This window comes from Notolepis coatsorum (genome assembly GCF_963971535.1).
Source record: "Notolepis coatsorum genome assembly, chromosome: 3".
Lineage (NCBI taxonomy): Eukaryota > Metazoa > Chordata > Actinopteri > Aulopiformes > Paralepididae > Notolepis > Notolepis coatsorum.
Window position 1 is genome coordinate 45,674,145 of NC_140167.1, and position 13,607 is coordinate 45,687,751.

At 41.0% G+C, this 13,607-nt stretch overlaps 1 protein-coding gene across 1 annotated transcript in view; it reads left to right on the top strand.

Annotated features, from left to right (window-relative positions):
- Window positions 1-13,224, top strand: part of tonsl (tonsoku-like, DNA repair protein) — an 85,327-nt gene extending 72,103 nt beyond the window's left edge. The window contains exons 22-28 of the mRNA XM_084310687.1: window positions 4,148-4,226; window positions 4,626-4,933; window positions 6,610-6,781; window positions 7,616-7,791; window positions 12,004-12,077; window positions 12,289-12,422; window positions 12,558-13,224. Of these exons, the coding sequence (XP_084166813.1) occupies window positions 4,148-4,226; window positions 4,626-4,933; window positions 6,610-6,781; window positions 7,616-7,791; window positions 12,004-12,077; window positions 12,289-12,422; window positions 12,558-12,757 (1,143 nt within the window). The 3' untranslated portion in view covers window positions 12,758-13,224. The remainder of the gene's footprint in view (window positions 1-4,147; window positions 4,227-4,625; window positions 4,934-6,609; window positions 6,782-7,615; window positions 7,792-12,003; window positions 12,078-12,288; window positions 12,423-12,557) is intronic.
- Window positions 13,225-13,607: the final 383 nt, after the last annotated feature.

Below are 13,607 nucleotides of genomic sequence, written 5' to 3' on the forward strand. Positions count from 1 at the left end.
TAAATCTGTATAAACAAAGAGATAAGGCTTGGGAAATGCATCGTCTGACAAAGGATTCTGCCGACTTCAATGCATATAAACAAATACGGAACTTATGTACAACTAAAACAAGACATGCTAAATCCAACTATTTCAAAGATTGTTTAAGCAATGATTTTAGCAATCCAAAACAGTTTTGGAAGAGAATCAACAGTATTACTAAGAAGTCATCTATAAATCCCACTCATATTAGAATTAATAATGAAGTTGTCAATGATCCCTCCTCAATTGCACTTGCCTTCAATCAGCACTTTAATTCTGTCTGCAGACTCAAATTTAATGACTCCTTATATTCCGATGTGCCTCTTAATAACACCAGATGCAACAGCTCTTTTTCCTTTAGAAGTATCCGTCCGCTTGATGTTCAAAAGGTCATTGATTAATTAAGATTGGGTACTAGCTGTGGTTCAGATGGTATGGAGATCAAATTCATCAAACTTGCATCTCATGTATTATCATATCCTTTGTCTGATTTATTTAATTTATCTTTAACAACTAATGAAACTCCATTAAGCTGGAAATGTGCAAAAGTCATTCCATTGCATAAAGGTGATGATCCTTCTGATCTCAATAATTATAGACTAATTTAAATTATTAATAGTATAGCAAAAGTCTTTGAAAAACTAATTTTTAATCAATTATCCCATTATGTTAATGAATCTCATATTTTATCCCCATGCCAATCTGGATTCAGGCCATACTACTCCACAACTACAGCCCTTCTGAAGTTGACCAATGATGTTCACTCAGCAATGGACAATAACATGGTTACTGGTGCAATATTTATAGATATCACAAAGGCTTTTGATTTGGTTGATCATTATCTTCTTCTTCTTGACAAACTGTGTGCTATTGGTGTCTCTAATAATTCTTTACTTTGGTTCAATTCATATCTCCACCATAGACGCCAGTGTGTATCATATCAGGGTAAACAGTCTGACTTTTTGATTATGGATAAAGGTGTTCCTCAAGGTTCATCTTTAGGACTATTATTATTTTCTATATTTGTTAATGATCTCACCCTGATACCATCTGACCGTCTTACTCAATTGTACGCTGACGATACAGTGATTTATTCCTCGAAGTCTGATATTCAACAAATTCAGTACTCTTTACAGACTCATTTTGATGCTGTCCAGAAATGGTTAGCTATTAACAAACTTTTATTAAATAAGAAGTCCTATAGTATGCTGTTTGGTACTAGATCAAATCTGGTGCAAATATCAAATCAGTTGTTGATTACGTTTTTAGATAATGCTCCTCTCGATGAATATAAGTACCTGGGTCTTTGGCTTGATTCTCAACTCACCTTCAAGTCACATATTGATGCTGTGATGAAGAAAACAAATTGTAGCCTGAGAATATTGTATCGTTCTATTAACTGTTTTTCTCTGCAGGTTAGGAAAATAATCATTATACAGCTGGTACTTCCAATAATGGATTACGCAGATATAGTCTATCAAAACACCACACTAACAAATCTCCGTCCTTTAAATGTTATTTATAATAGTGTTTGCAGATTTATATTGAGGTGTCCTTATAGAACCCATCACTGTCTTATGTTTGAATCGTTAAACTGGCTTTCTCCCCAATTCAGAAGACATTTTCATTGGTTGCTTTTTGTTATCCCCCCTATCTAAAGCAGTTCTTAAAGGATAACTCCACTATTTTGGGAAATTTGCTTATTTAACATCTTCCCTGGAGTTAGACAAGAAGATGCATACCTTTTTTGTCTCTGTGCGTGCATTTTAGCTTTGGGAATAGATGCTCCGTTAGCATAGCTTAGCTTCATCACTGGAAGTGAGGCAGGACAGTAGCCTTACAGTGCCTTACAGTGTATTTCAAGGTCTGACATTGACCAAACTTGATATGCATGACCTTGGTGGGCTCTAGGTCAACTCCTGAAAAGGGGGTCAATGTCAGACCTTGCAATCAAAAGTTAGGGGCGCACTGAAATTATGGCAAGGGTTATTAGCCCCCTAACTTTTGATTGCAAAGTCTGACATTGACCCCCTTTTCAGGAGTTGACCTAGAGCCCACCAAGGTCATGCATATCAAGTTTGGTCAATGTCAGACCTTGCAATACACTGTAAGGCACTGTAAGGCTACTGTCCTGCCTCACTTCCAGTGATGAAGCTAAGCTATGCTAACGGAGCATCTATTCCCAAAGCTAAAATGCACGCACAGAGACAAAAAAGGTATGCATCTTCTTGTCTAACTCCAGGGAAGATGTTAAATAAGCTAATTTCCCAAAATAGTGGAGTTATCCTTTAACACCATATAGTTCAACTTATAATTTAAGACACACGGATCTTCCTTTCTTTAGTATACCTCGAACCATCAAAGCTATCGGTCGACTTGCCTTTAAATATAAAGCACCAGCTGATTGGAACAAACTGCCTAGTTCACTCAGATCTCTTACCGGTTATTCAAGATATCTTTGTTCACTCATCTACAGACTACTTGCACTTGTTATTGATTTACTGTTAGGGCTTACATGTCGTTTACAGATCAAATTATAATTTTGTATGTGTTTTATAAGGGAACATATAAATATTGGTGATCCTCTTGGGAGGAATCAGTGTGGACTGTGGGGGTGAGCATGGGAGAGGGAGAGCGTCTGTCAGTGTATAAGTGCATTTGTTGTCCTGTTTTTTTTTGTCATGTATTGTATGTTTTGTATCCTATGTTAACACTTTGAATGCCCATCACGAGATATCTCGGGTTATCAGCCCGCCCCCTGAATGCCCATCACGAGAATTCTTGTTTTATTTTTTTTATTCGCGATCTGAATTCATATTTCATCAACCGAGTCTACCGTTGGTAAACCTGCCCCGCCAGGCGCTCAGATGTGAAAAAAGCGCCCCCTATAGTCTCCCAGATGGTAATGCACCCTTTTGGATTGGACTCAATGAAAATGGATGAGAAAAAAAAACTCCGGAATCCACATTTTACTTCTCACGCATGTAACCGTAGCCGATCAGATTCATTCTGGACCCTCAGCACAGCGTGTAATATGTGTTTTACAGTATACGCGTGGGATCAATAAAAGGATTGATTTTTGGAATGGCGATCAGGAATTGGAATAATCCATTTGGATACCATCTGATCTCGGGTAAGGAATCTATTTTACCAGTCTTAGGATAATCAGACCTGTTTTCACAGAGATATAAGCTTTTCCCCTATAATGTGATATGGCTGTTTGACTGTAAGAGCGATCAGGAACTGAGAGAATCGATTTTCAGCTGGCGGCACCAGCGTGCACACGTACACATATACTATCGATAATCTAGCGTTTATTTGAAAACGATTCATAAATAGGCCGAAAAATGACAACGTTCTAGAATATTACAGTACAGGGCGATTATCATGGAATCTTTTTTTCCCCTTGAAAACGAGGGCTTTTCAAAATGCTATAAAACGGAAATGAACCGATAAAAAAACAATCCGCTTCGACAATGTTGACTGGAAATGAGTCATTGATAAGCGACGGGCAGATTAGAATAGACACATAGCCATAATTTAAAACATAGATTAGGCTAACATTGAAGTGGATGGTGGGCATTCAAGCACTAAATGTGCGCCCCCTGCTGGGCACTGAAAGTGTTAAGGACCCCCTCGAAAACGAGATAGCATATCTCAAGGGGTTTATCCTTCCAATACATTTCAAATATCTGTGAAAAAAGCTCCGATTACCCCAAGACTGGTCAAATAGATTCCTTACCTCAGATCAGATGTTCTCCAAAAAGATTATTCCAATTCCTGATCGCCATTCCAAATATCGATCGCGTTTATTGATTCAACGCTGGGTGCTCGAAACACATATTCCACGCTGTTCTGAGGGACCACAAAGACTGCAATCTGCTCGGATTACATGCCTGACAAGTAAAATGTGGATTCTGGATTTTCTTTTCCCCATGCGTTTTCATTCAGTCCAATCCAAAGGGTGCATTACCATCCGGGAGACGATAGGGGCGGTATTTTCCTGTTCAAGCTCAGTCCCAGTGGTAACGTGAGGCTAGATTGATGAAAATGAATGGAAATCGCTAATAAAAAGGACTGTTGCATGTCGGCACAGAATATTGAATGTGTTTTGGTTTGACTGCAGGTCCTGGCTGAGGTCTGCTCCTGGGACCTGCCTCCTCTCCCAGAGCGCTACAAGAGAGCCTGTGACAGCCTGGCTGTGGGTGAGAGACACACACACACGCATGCATACTAGGGCTGTCACATTAATTTCTAATTTACATAAAAACACGAGATTCCAACTTGAAGGGAGAAATTCGAATTTGAATATAATTTCTTTTTCTTTCTTTTTTAACGGTTAGGTCATAGGTGAGACTGTGCTGAAAAGAATGATACCAAACATACCATGGTAAAAAAATTAAATGTTGCCAAAACTTTTAAAATAGCTTAGACTTTTTTTTATTTTTTTTATTTTTTTACACTGGAATTAGAAAGAATTTCGAATTAGATTTGTTGTTAAAGTGACAGCCCTAATGCATACACATATCTCGACTCACGTCTTTAACACATACACCCCCGAAAGCCCCTGGAATGAGTTGTCTTGTGTGTGTCCCTCCCTCCAGATCAGAACAAGCGTGTGTCCCGCCTGTGTGAGATGCAGGATGGGAGCGGCACGGTGTCTGTGTGCAGCCTCTGCCTGGCCCCCTCCTCCCTCAGCCCTCTCCTCAGGGCCCTCAAGCTGCAGGCCAGCCTCACCGAGCTGCGGCTCTCCGGCAACCGTCTCCACGACGACCTCCTCCCCGACCTGGTAGCCACGGCGATCACCATGCCACGGCTCCGCCTGCTGGACATCTCCTCCAATCGCATTACAGGGGAGGGGCTGGAGAAGGCGGCGAACGCCTTGAAAGGGCAGACTCGACCTGCGTTTCCGGTAAAGACTGCAGGATGAATTAACCTAGTGGTTTTCAAACTGTGGGGCGCACACCCCCTCCAGCCAGGTGAACTGTGGGGCACACACCCCCTCCAGCCAGGTGAACTGCAGGGGTGCGGGGAGATGGGATGGATATAGAGCCTAAATGTTTCCAGTTACCCAAGGGGGGCCTGACTGAAAAAGTTTGAGAACCACTGAATTAATGGATGTTTTACACCATCAGCGTTATGCTTCACCAGACTATAAAAAAAACGATCAGTAATCTCTGCATTTTCCTTGATATCCAAGCAAGTAAACTAATGACTTTATTTATTTATTATATCCATAATATTTTGTGGCCATTTGCATGTTCTTGGTATCTGGGGGACATCTATGGATCTCAGGGAATGTATTCCCAGTGTCAGGAATATTGTCTCTGTTACTAGGCTTGAGTAAATTGTGATTTATCGGTTATCTTATCTTTTTTTTTACCTTTTCTTTGATAAACTTTGACGGTGAATAACACCATGCTAAAAATGACCAGACATGAGAAATTGCCACTGAGCTAATTCAGCACCTTCTTGATCACGTGTTCAAAAAATCTAAGCAAATGAATAAAGGGCAGATGATTAAACAGGAGATTTTGTAGAGTAGACTGTACTGAATTCTGCCATCCGGACACATGCAATTTGAAATATGATTATAGAATATCAGGCCTATAAATGACCTTATTATGGCCAAGTTGCACATCTATGGATCGGGCCAAAGCTCCCCTTTCCAATGGCCGAGGTTAATCTGGATTTAGTATCACCAGGTGTGATTCACAAACTGAATTAAATCTACTGTAAGTACAGTTACTTTTTTATAATGTAAATTTCTCTGCCATTTTTCATCAGATTGCAGACGTTCACAGAAGGGTAGAGAAACTAACTGTTCTGTTTTATGGCAATAACGTTCACATTTGTGGGATATGATCCCGAAAAATAAAAAAGTTAATCTAGAAGTCAGATGATTTACAGGGGCTGGCGTGAGCTAGGAAGTGTAGTTTTTTTTTTGTCCTGGGTCTCCTCTCCTTATAGGACTACAAACAAGATGGCGGCGCCATTTCCTTGCGATAAACCTCGCCTTTTTCCAACTCAATTTCTATAACTAATATTTAAGTTAATAACACTTAAAAGTAAAACCATTGGTAAACAAACGTGCTGAAAATATACACTTTGACCAGGGTTAGGGTCTTTACTCTTGGCTACATTTGAAAAAAAAACGCAACATTAACTCATACAGTCTGTAGAGATGGATTTATGGCATGATGTCATTTTGGGACCCATCGGGCTCAAGAGGTTAAGTAGGCCTATGATTTAACATCTGATTATGGTTGTACTATCTGCTCCCAGTAAGCAAACCTCTCAAATATAATCCTATTTATTCATTCGGGTACAAGAACTGTCAGGCAGAGAGGGAGAGAAATCTGTTTTGGTCAACTGCAGAATATTCCTGTCTCACTAGCTAGCATTAGCTTTTCAAGGATAACCAAACTATTATTACTACTACTGCAACTGCAGCTACACTTACTGCGTTTTGCCTTGGGTTTGGGTTGGATTTTGTAGTTACTGCAATTTTTACACCCTATTTTTTCAAGAACAGAACAAGATTGAACCAGGACACTTTGTCACAAGTTCCCTGTGTTCCCTCCCTAGTGTCTGGAGGAGCTGGATTTGAGTGTGAATCTGCTGGGTGATGGTGTGTCAGAGTCCCTCTCCTGTCTGCTGTCTAGCTGCCCCCTGCTGGCCAGGCTGTCCCTGAGGGCCTGTGGCCTCACCGCCCGGTTCCTCCAGCAGCACCGCCTGCTGCTGGCCAGTGCCCTAGCAGGTAGCAACAGACGAGGGCGAGGCAATTGAAAAGCCCACATGGGTTTTCTGGATGCTCCTGCACGTCATATATTAACTTGTGCTTTCTGTTCAAACGTGACTTATCTTTAATATGGATAACCTAATCTAACCTACCACTGAGGTACAATACATGTTGTGAAAAATTATTTATTACAGATGAAGTATTGATGTTACTTGTTTTGGAAATGTAACTATTACGTTGGTCTTGTCTATGCAGGCTATGAATACACAGTATGTTGAGTGTTTATCGATTACACAAAAGATATTCATGCTTTTTTTTCATGAGCAAAGTCCTTTGTGTAGTCTTTGATGAGACTCTTAAGTGATTACACAAGCGCTTATAGCTGAGTTGCTTCTCTCTGCATATCTTGGTTTGGTGAAGGAGGCCATTTCCACCCTACATTGTAGTGTCTAGAAAATCACTATATAAATGCAATTATCATTCATTTATGTTCCTCTCTCCATGAGACTGTTTTTTTTATTTACTAGTGTTGTTGAGACTTGTCTTAATGATCATTTTGGTTGATGACTACCAACAGCATAAGGTTGGACAAAGTACACAATTTCATCAAAAGTTAAAAAAAATATATATATATATACATATATATATATATATTATATATATATATATATATATATAAATAGAAATTTGAGTAACCAACTGATTTTCCACAAAAAGGTCAAATTACGTCATCATACACAGTAATGTTCAGATTTAACAATATGCTTTCTATCTAATATCTCTCAATACACCAGTTTACACTAGTTGATTTATTGAGTAGAATAAATTATTGACTTTATCAATTACTTACAGGCACAGGCCACCTCAAATCAGTCTGTCTGTCCCATAATGCACTGGGCTCCACGGGCTTGGAACTGGTGCTGAAGACACTTCCTCTACATTGTCTTACTCACCTGGACCTGTCTGCTGTCCGCAGTGGACCCGCCGATCATCCTGCATTGGAACACCTCACCAACATCCTCTCCCAGGTGCCCAGACACTGCCGACACACCCTGCACTGCGACACTTGGCTACAGACACACAGGATTTGCACAAGGTCCTTTAAGTGCTTAAAGTGCTTGATTAAAAAAAAAAAAATTGAGGCCCGGAATTCCTTAAACTTTTTTAACAAGGTGCTTAAAAAGTACTTGAAATTCAAATCAACCATTCGCAGTGAAGTTTTGTTTATCCATGATAAAACATTTCTGAATCAAGAATTTGAATTTCTGGGGCGGCTAAGTGGCACAGTGGGCAAGGCGCGTGCCACTAATGCAGGATATGCTGGGTTCGAGCCCAGCTCTCGGCATTGCTCTTCGGTTCAAATAACAAACTCAGCAAGACCGACGGCTTCTCAGTTACAGTGGGTGACAATATTGTCACAAGGAAAGATGAAATTACCTACCTGGGTTCCATCCTAGAGGCTAATCTCTCCTGTGACAAAATGGCATCCAATGTAATAAAAAAAGTCAACCAACGAACTCGATTCTTGTACCGGATCTCCTCTCTGGTAAACAAGAACACCCTGAAGACTCTGGCAGGAGCACTCATTCAGGGGTACTACGACTATGCTTGCACCTCATGGTACCAAAGCACCTCAAAGGCGCTAAAAACAAAATTACAAACATCTCAAAACAAACTGGTCAGACTACTGCTTGACCTTACTCCTAGAACCCACCTCACCCCTGCCCACTTTGACAACCTAGGATGGCTTAGAGTAGACGACAGAGTACAACAACTTGCAATGGGCCTGGTCTACAAGATACACTACACGACCAAGGTACCCATGTACATGTCAAAATACTTCCCAAAGGTCAGTGAATACCACGATCACAACACCAGAGGGAGCTCCACAAATCATGTTAAACCCAGATTCGGCTCAAATAAGGGACTAAACACGTTTCGCAATTATGCCACATCAATGTGGAACGCCCTACCCAAAGCTGTAAAGGAATGTGGATCACTACCCACTTTCAAAACCTCTCTCAAGGGACACCTACGGGAGACTGCAATTCAACACTGGCCCCTGTAAATATCCTAACCCAACCCCCTCCAATGTACAGTCATTTACCTAGTATGGTTTTGTCAATAGTTCAATGTACAATTGTGTTTGTTTGTACAGTGTCTCCTCCCCCCCCCCCCTCAATGTACAGTGTTACTTGTTTATACAGTGTGCCCCCCCCCCCCCCCCCCCAACCACCTCCAATGTAAATTACCCAGTATGGTTGTCAATATCCCAATGTACCCAACCCCCCCCACCCAACCTCCTCCAATGTACAGTTTCTACGTCAAATGTATATACTCCCTTTTCTTGACTCCTTCTGTATCACAAAAAGTACTGTATTTGCAAATCTGGTATGTCATAAATGTATAGATGTAGCAGTACTGACTATCTGTATGTCATGTATGTCATATATGTCTATATGAATTGAAAATGGGGGACCCTGATGGAAACAAGACAAACGTCTTTCTCAGGTCTGCATCCCCTTAACAATTGTATGTATTGAGCCGTACTGTATTGTACCCATTCTGCAATCTGTTAAATAAAGTTTTCATTCATTCATTCATTGCTACCAGCTTGGCTGGTCGTTCATACGAACACAATTGGCAGTGTTAGGGGTGGAAAGTTGGTGGGTGGGGATCGGACGTTGTGTACAGCGACTCCTAAAGGTCGGTTGGTGCAACTGCGCAGCAGAATCAGGAAGCAACGGGGTCGGCGTGCCCCTCCCACGCAGACCCTCGCCGCTGAGAGATTGCGCTGTACAGGTGAAAAGATGCGACGCTGCCTCCTCGTGTACCGGAGGGGACGCGTGATGCAAGGCTTGGTCCACATTGCAGCCGGCCTGTGGGAGGCATGGCCTAACAGCGTATGAGACAGGGGAGGGTAGAATTGGACAATACGAAATTGGGATGGGAGAAAAATTGAAAATGGGAGAAAAAGTAGATAAAAAAATATATATATATATTGAATTTATTTTGTGATGCTCTGATCGTCAGCAAAGGCATACGTATTGCAGTACGTGACATGATCGTTGCGATCAATGTAAAATCATTGTAGGATTGACGTCATATAGTCCTTACCTTTTACTAGGAGGTATCCCAAAAAGAATATTCCAATTGTCTGATCGCGATTTCCAGTATTGATGTCCATCGGGTCCCTGACATGAAATGGGACAAACTATGCATCAAGTGTGCTGGACGCATTCCAAGGGGCTCGAATGAAGCATTTCACTTGCCCGGGTCCAAATTCTCCGCCCGGACCATATAAAATGTAACGCACAGTGTGAAATAAGGTTTCAAGGGGTAGGCGATACTGCCACCTAGCAGGATTCGGCCGGCATTGCAGCCTCGCGGTCTCGGAATGAGTCCCAATGATTACACCGAGGTCTGTGAGAGTGTATAGAATATTAAAATCGAAAAAAATAATATTTATCTAAAAACGTAATATTACGTGATTGGCGCTCAACCGCTGGCGGGCAAACGCGTAATAATACGTGGTTGGCCCTCAAAAGAGCCATAAATATTGGATACAAAATAGTTTCAATGAAAAACTGCATTTAAAAGGGAATTGTATCCTTTTAAATGCCCCTTTTAACTCAATCAGCGCCGGACCCGATGATAGTCGGGTTAATTCGCCAACTGTTCAGCGCCAGACCCGAGGATAGTCGGGTTTTTAACGTTATTTCTTTTATTCGATATTTCCATTCATTACAGGCACACGGACATCTGGGTTAACATGGGGAATCATCCTGAGAATGCCAAAGTGCAATACCGGCCGCAGCCACCCAGGTGGCAGTATCGAGCACCCTTTGAAACATTATATCTTGGCCTGTGCGTCGATCAAATGTCTCCGGGTTGTTTTTCTCTTTTGTGCAAGCTGAGCGGTTATAACGGTCGGAGTGAGAAGGATCAAATGCTCCCGATGCATGATGTGTGGTGGATTATGTTGGCGACACAATGGACATAAATACTTGGAATCGCTATCAGATAATTGGAATATTCTTTTTGGGGTACATCCTAGTCAAGGTAAGGGCTATATGATATAAATCTTGCGTTGATCCAACCATGTGTGTGTAACGTTACTCCACAACGTATGCCGTTGGTGACTATCAAAGCATCAAAAAACAACCCCCGCCCCCCTTTCATGCATTCATGATGAAACATAATACCTATAATATAGATTTGATTTGAGAATAATAGCGGGTCCAGGCAAGAAACGGCAACGGTTATAGTATAATACATACATAAGGCTATTCCTCAGCATTTCGGGAATTACCCCAGACCAATCTAAAACCATACTCATATTCACTACGGTATAAAACGGGAATGTATGGATGAAAAAAATTATTTCTTCTTTAACACATTGAACGATAGTCTGTCAAATGGGCCATAGTATTGTATCCATAGCTATAATATAGAATATAGTTATAGCCTTGCAAACACCGCCACGTATTCCTATATTTTAGTGTCGACCTCTTAACACATCACGCATATCGCTGTGGCGCTCAAGGGTGGGGGAAAAAATCGATGCGTAGTAGTATCGCAATACTTTGTGTGGCGATACTGTATCGATACAGGGACGCCACACCAAGTATCGATATTTAATTATTCATAAAAAAAAATTTAATCTTTTTGTATAAGGAAGTTGCATTGTTAATTTCAATACCTGTAATGGTACAGTAGTCCACACACACACACACACATTCAGTTAAGTTGGAATATGACTAATACAAACAATTGAGTTTGTCAGGTACATTACAGTGTTTACATCTGTCTGCTTGAGAAAATACCATGTTCTGCAATAAAAATGATTGAAGTGAGATGAACAGACTGAACTTTATTTTATTAGATAAAACATGTTGACAAAGTTTTACTTTGCAGTTGAAAAAAGGTAATAAATTTAATTTGAAAAGATTTAATTTTTTTCGCAATACTCGGCGTATCGCGATATATTTAGTATCGCGATAGTATCGTATCGTGAGGTCTCTGGCTATTCCCACCCCTGCGGCGCTCATTGAGTTAAAAGGAAAAATAGTGCTTAGAAAAGTTTCATTTCATTTTGCAATGTCTGTGGGAACCCTGCATACAGATAAGTGTGTATTGCATCTATGGCTCATATTGAGTAATGTACACAGGTGATATGTATTCGTACCCAGACATGCAAACGCTGTGATACTGAAGTCGGTTCATTGTTTCCCTTGCAGGATGAGTGCTCACTGACTCACTTGAGCCTGGCGGGAAATGGGCTGACAGACAGCAGTATAGCCACCTTAGCTAGGTAGGTATTGTGTATTTGTTTGTATGTGGCAGTGAGTAAGGATACCACAATATTGATATTGGTTTGTGCATCAACATGCTTTTTTTGGTACTTTTCTCGTTGTGTTGCCAAATTGAGGATGTGTCTTCAGAATTGTCGATGTTATTAGTGATTAGAATTGTTCCTCTGTTTCCAACTGCTTGTCTTTGTAAACCTCTTGTCATCTGTCCAGGTGTCTGCCTGTCTGTCCATCGCTGGTGTCTCTGAACCTTTCAGGCAACCCATCCGTGACCTCAGCAGGGTTCTACAGCATCCTGACCTCACTCAGGGAGGCATGTCGACCTTTGACCCTTCTAAACCTCCAAGGTATGTCTCACCCCCCTACCAGACCTCAGATCAGAGTTTTCAACTAGGGTTTTAATTGTAGTTCTTTCCAAATGGAGTGATATTAATAGCGTGTTGTGGCTTCTCTGCGTCTCTTGACACTATCCCCACTCCCAGGTTGCCAAGTGTCTGGTCCCTGGGATGGTGCCAGTCTGGAGGGTTTGTCCGAGCGTATCAGGGACCTGCGTCTCTGCTCCCAGGATCTCAATAAGCTGGACCGCCAGGCCTTACAACAGAGTTGGGACCACGGACCACCTAATGGACGTTTTCTCAACAGAAACACTAAGCACCTGCTCTCTGTCGCCCCCTCTCAGTGAGGAGGACTCCTCACATTTCAAATGCCTGAAATGAGATGTAGATAATATTCCCCGGCTTTCACTCCCTCACCGTACAGACTGCATCCTGACCAAGAGGAAACATGGAGCTTGTGCCCTGTGCGAAAATATTCCCTCACTGTTGTCAGATAAGATTAAAGATTATAAAGACTTTTTCAGTTTCCTTCTATAGGTCTACCATAGACACAACACATACCTGTGCTATTTGTTGGGATGGTGTTGAATTGATTCCTTGGTGACAACTTGAGACTACATCCTAGTGTGGGACATAACGGCCAATGGCATACGATCAAATTACATTATGTAGATATAGCTTGTGTGTTAGCTTTTTATGTTCATATGCGAAAGAGCCTGTGTGAATGCATGCTTTTTGTGTATTGTTTTGCGTAATTTTTAATGCTACCTGCCAGGTGTAAATGGATAGTTCACCTTTTTAAAAAGCCTCTGGTTTATCATGACTCTGGAGTTCTTTTTGTCTATCTGAGGTCTTTCACTAGTGTGCTATAGCTTTTGAAATATTGGATGCAGAAATTGTTATCATTTGTAAGCGATATTATCATCATGAATCATGCAGATCAGATTCAGTTTTATTGTTGCATCTTGTCACATTCACATACAAAGAGAGCAAAATTCTTGGGTCTTGCCCCCTCGACCTACAGCATGTCAATAAAGTACACAATAGAATACATACGAAATAAAAACCAGCATAATAATGATTTAAGAAAATGTGACAGTGGTGATATAAAAAGTGCATCAGTAGAATACAATGTACATACAGTACTTAAATACTAAATACATTGTTAGGTATTGTTCACATACGAATGAACGGAAA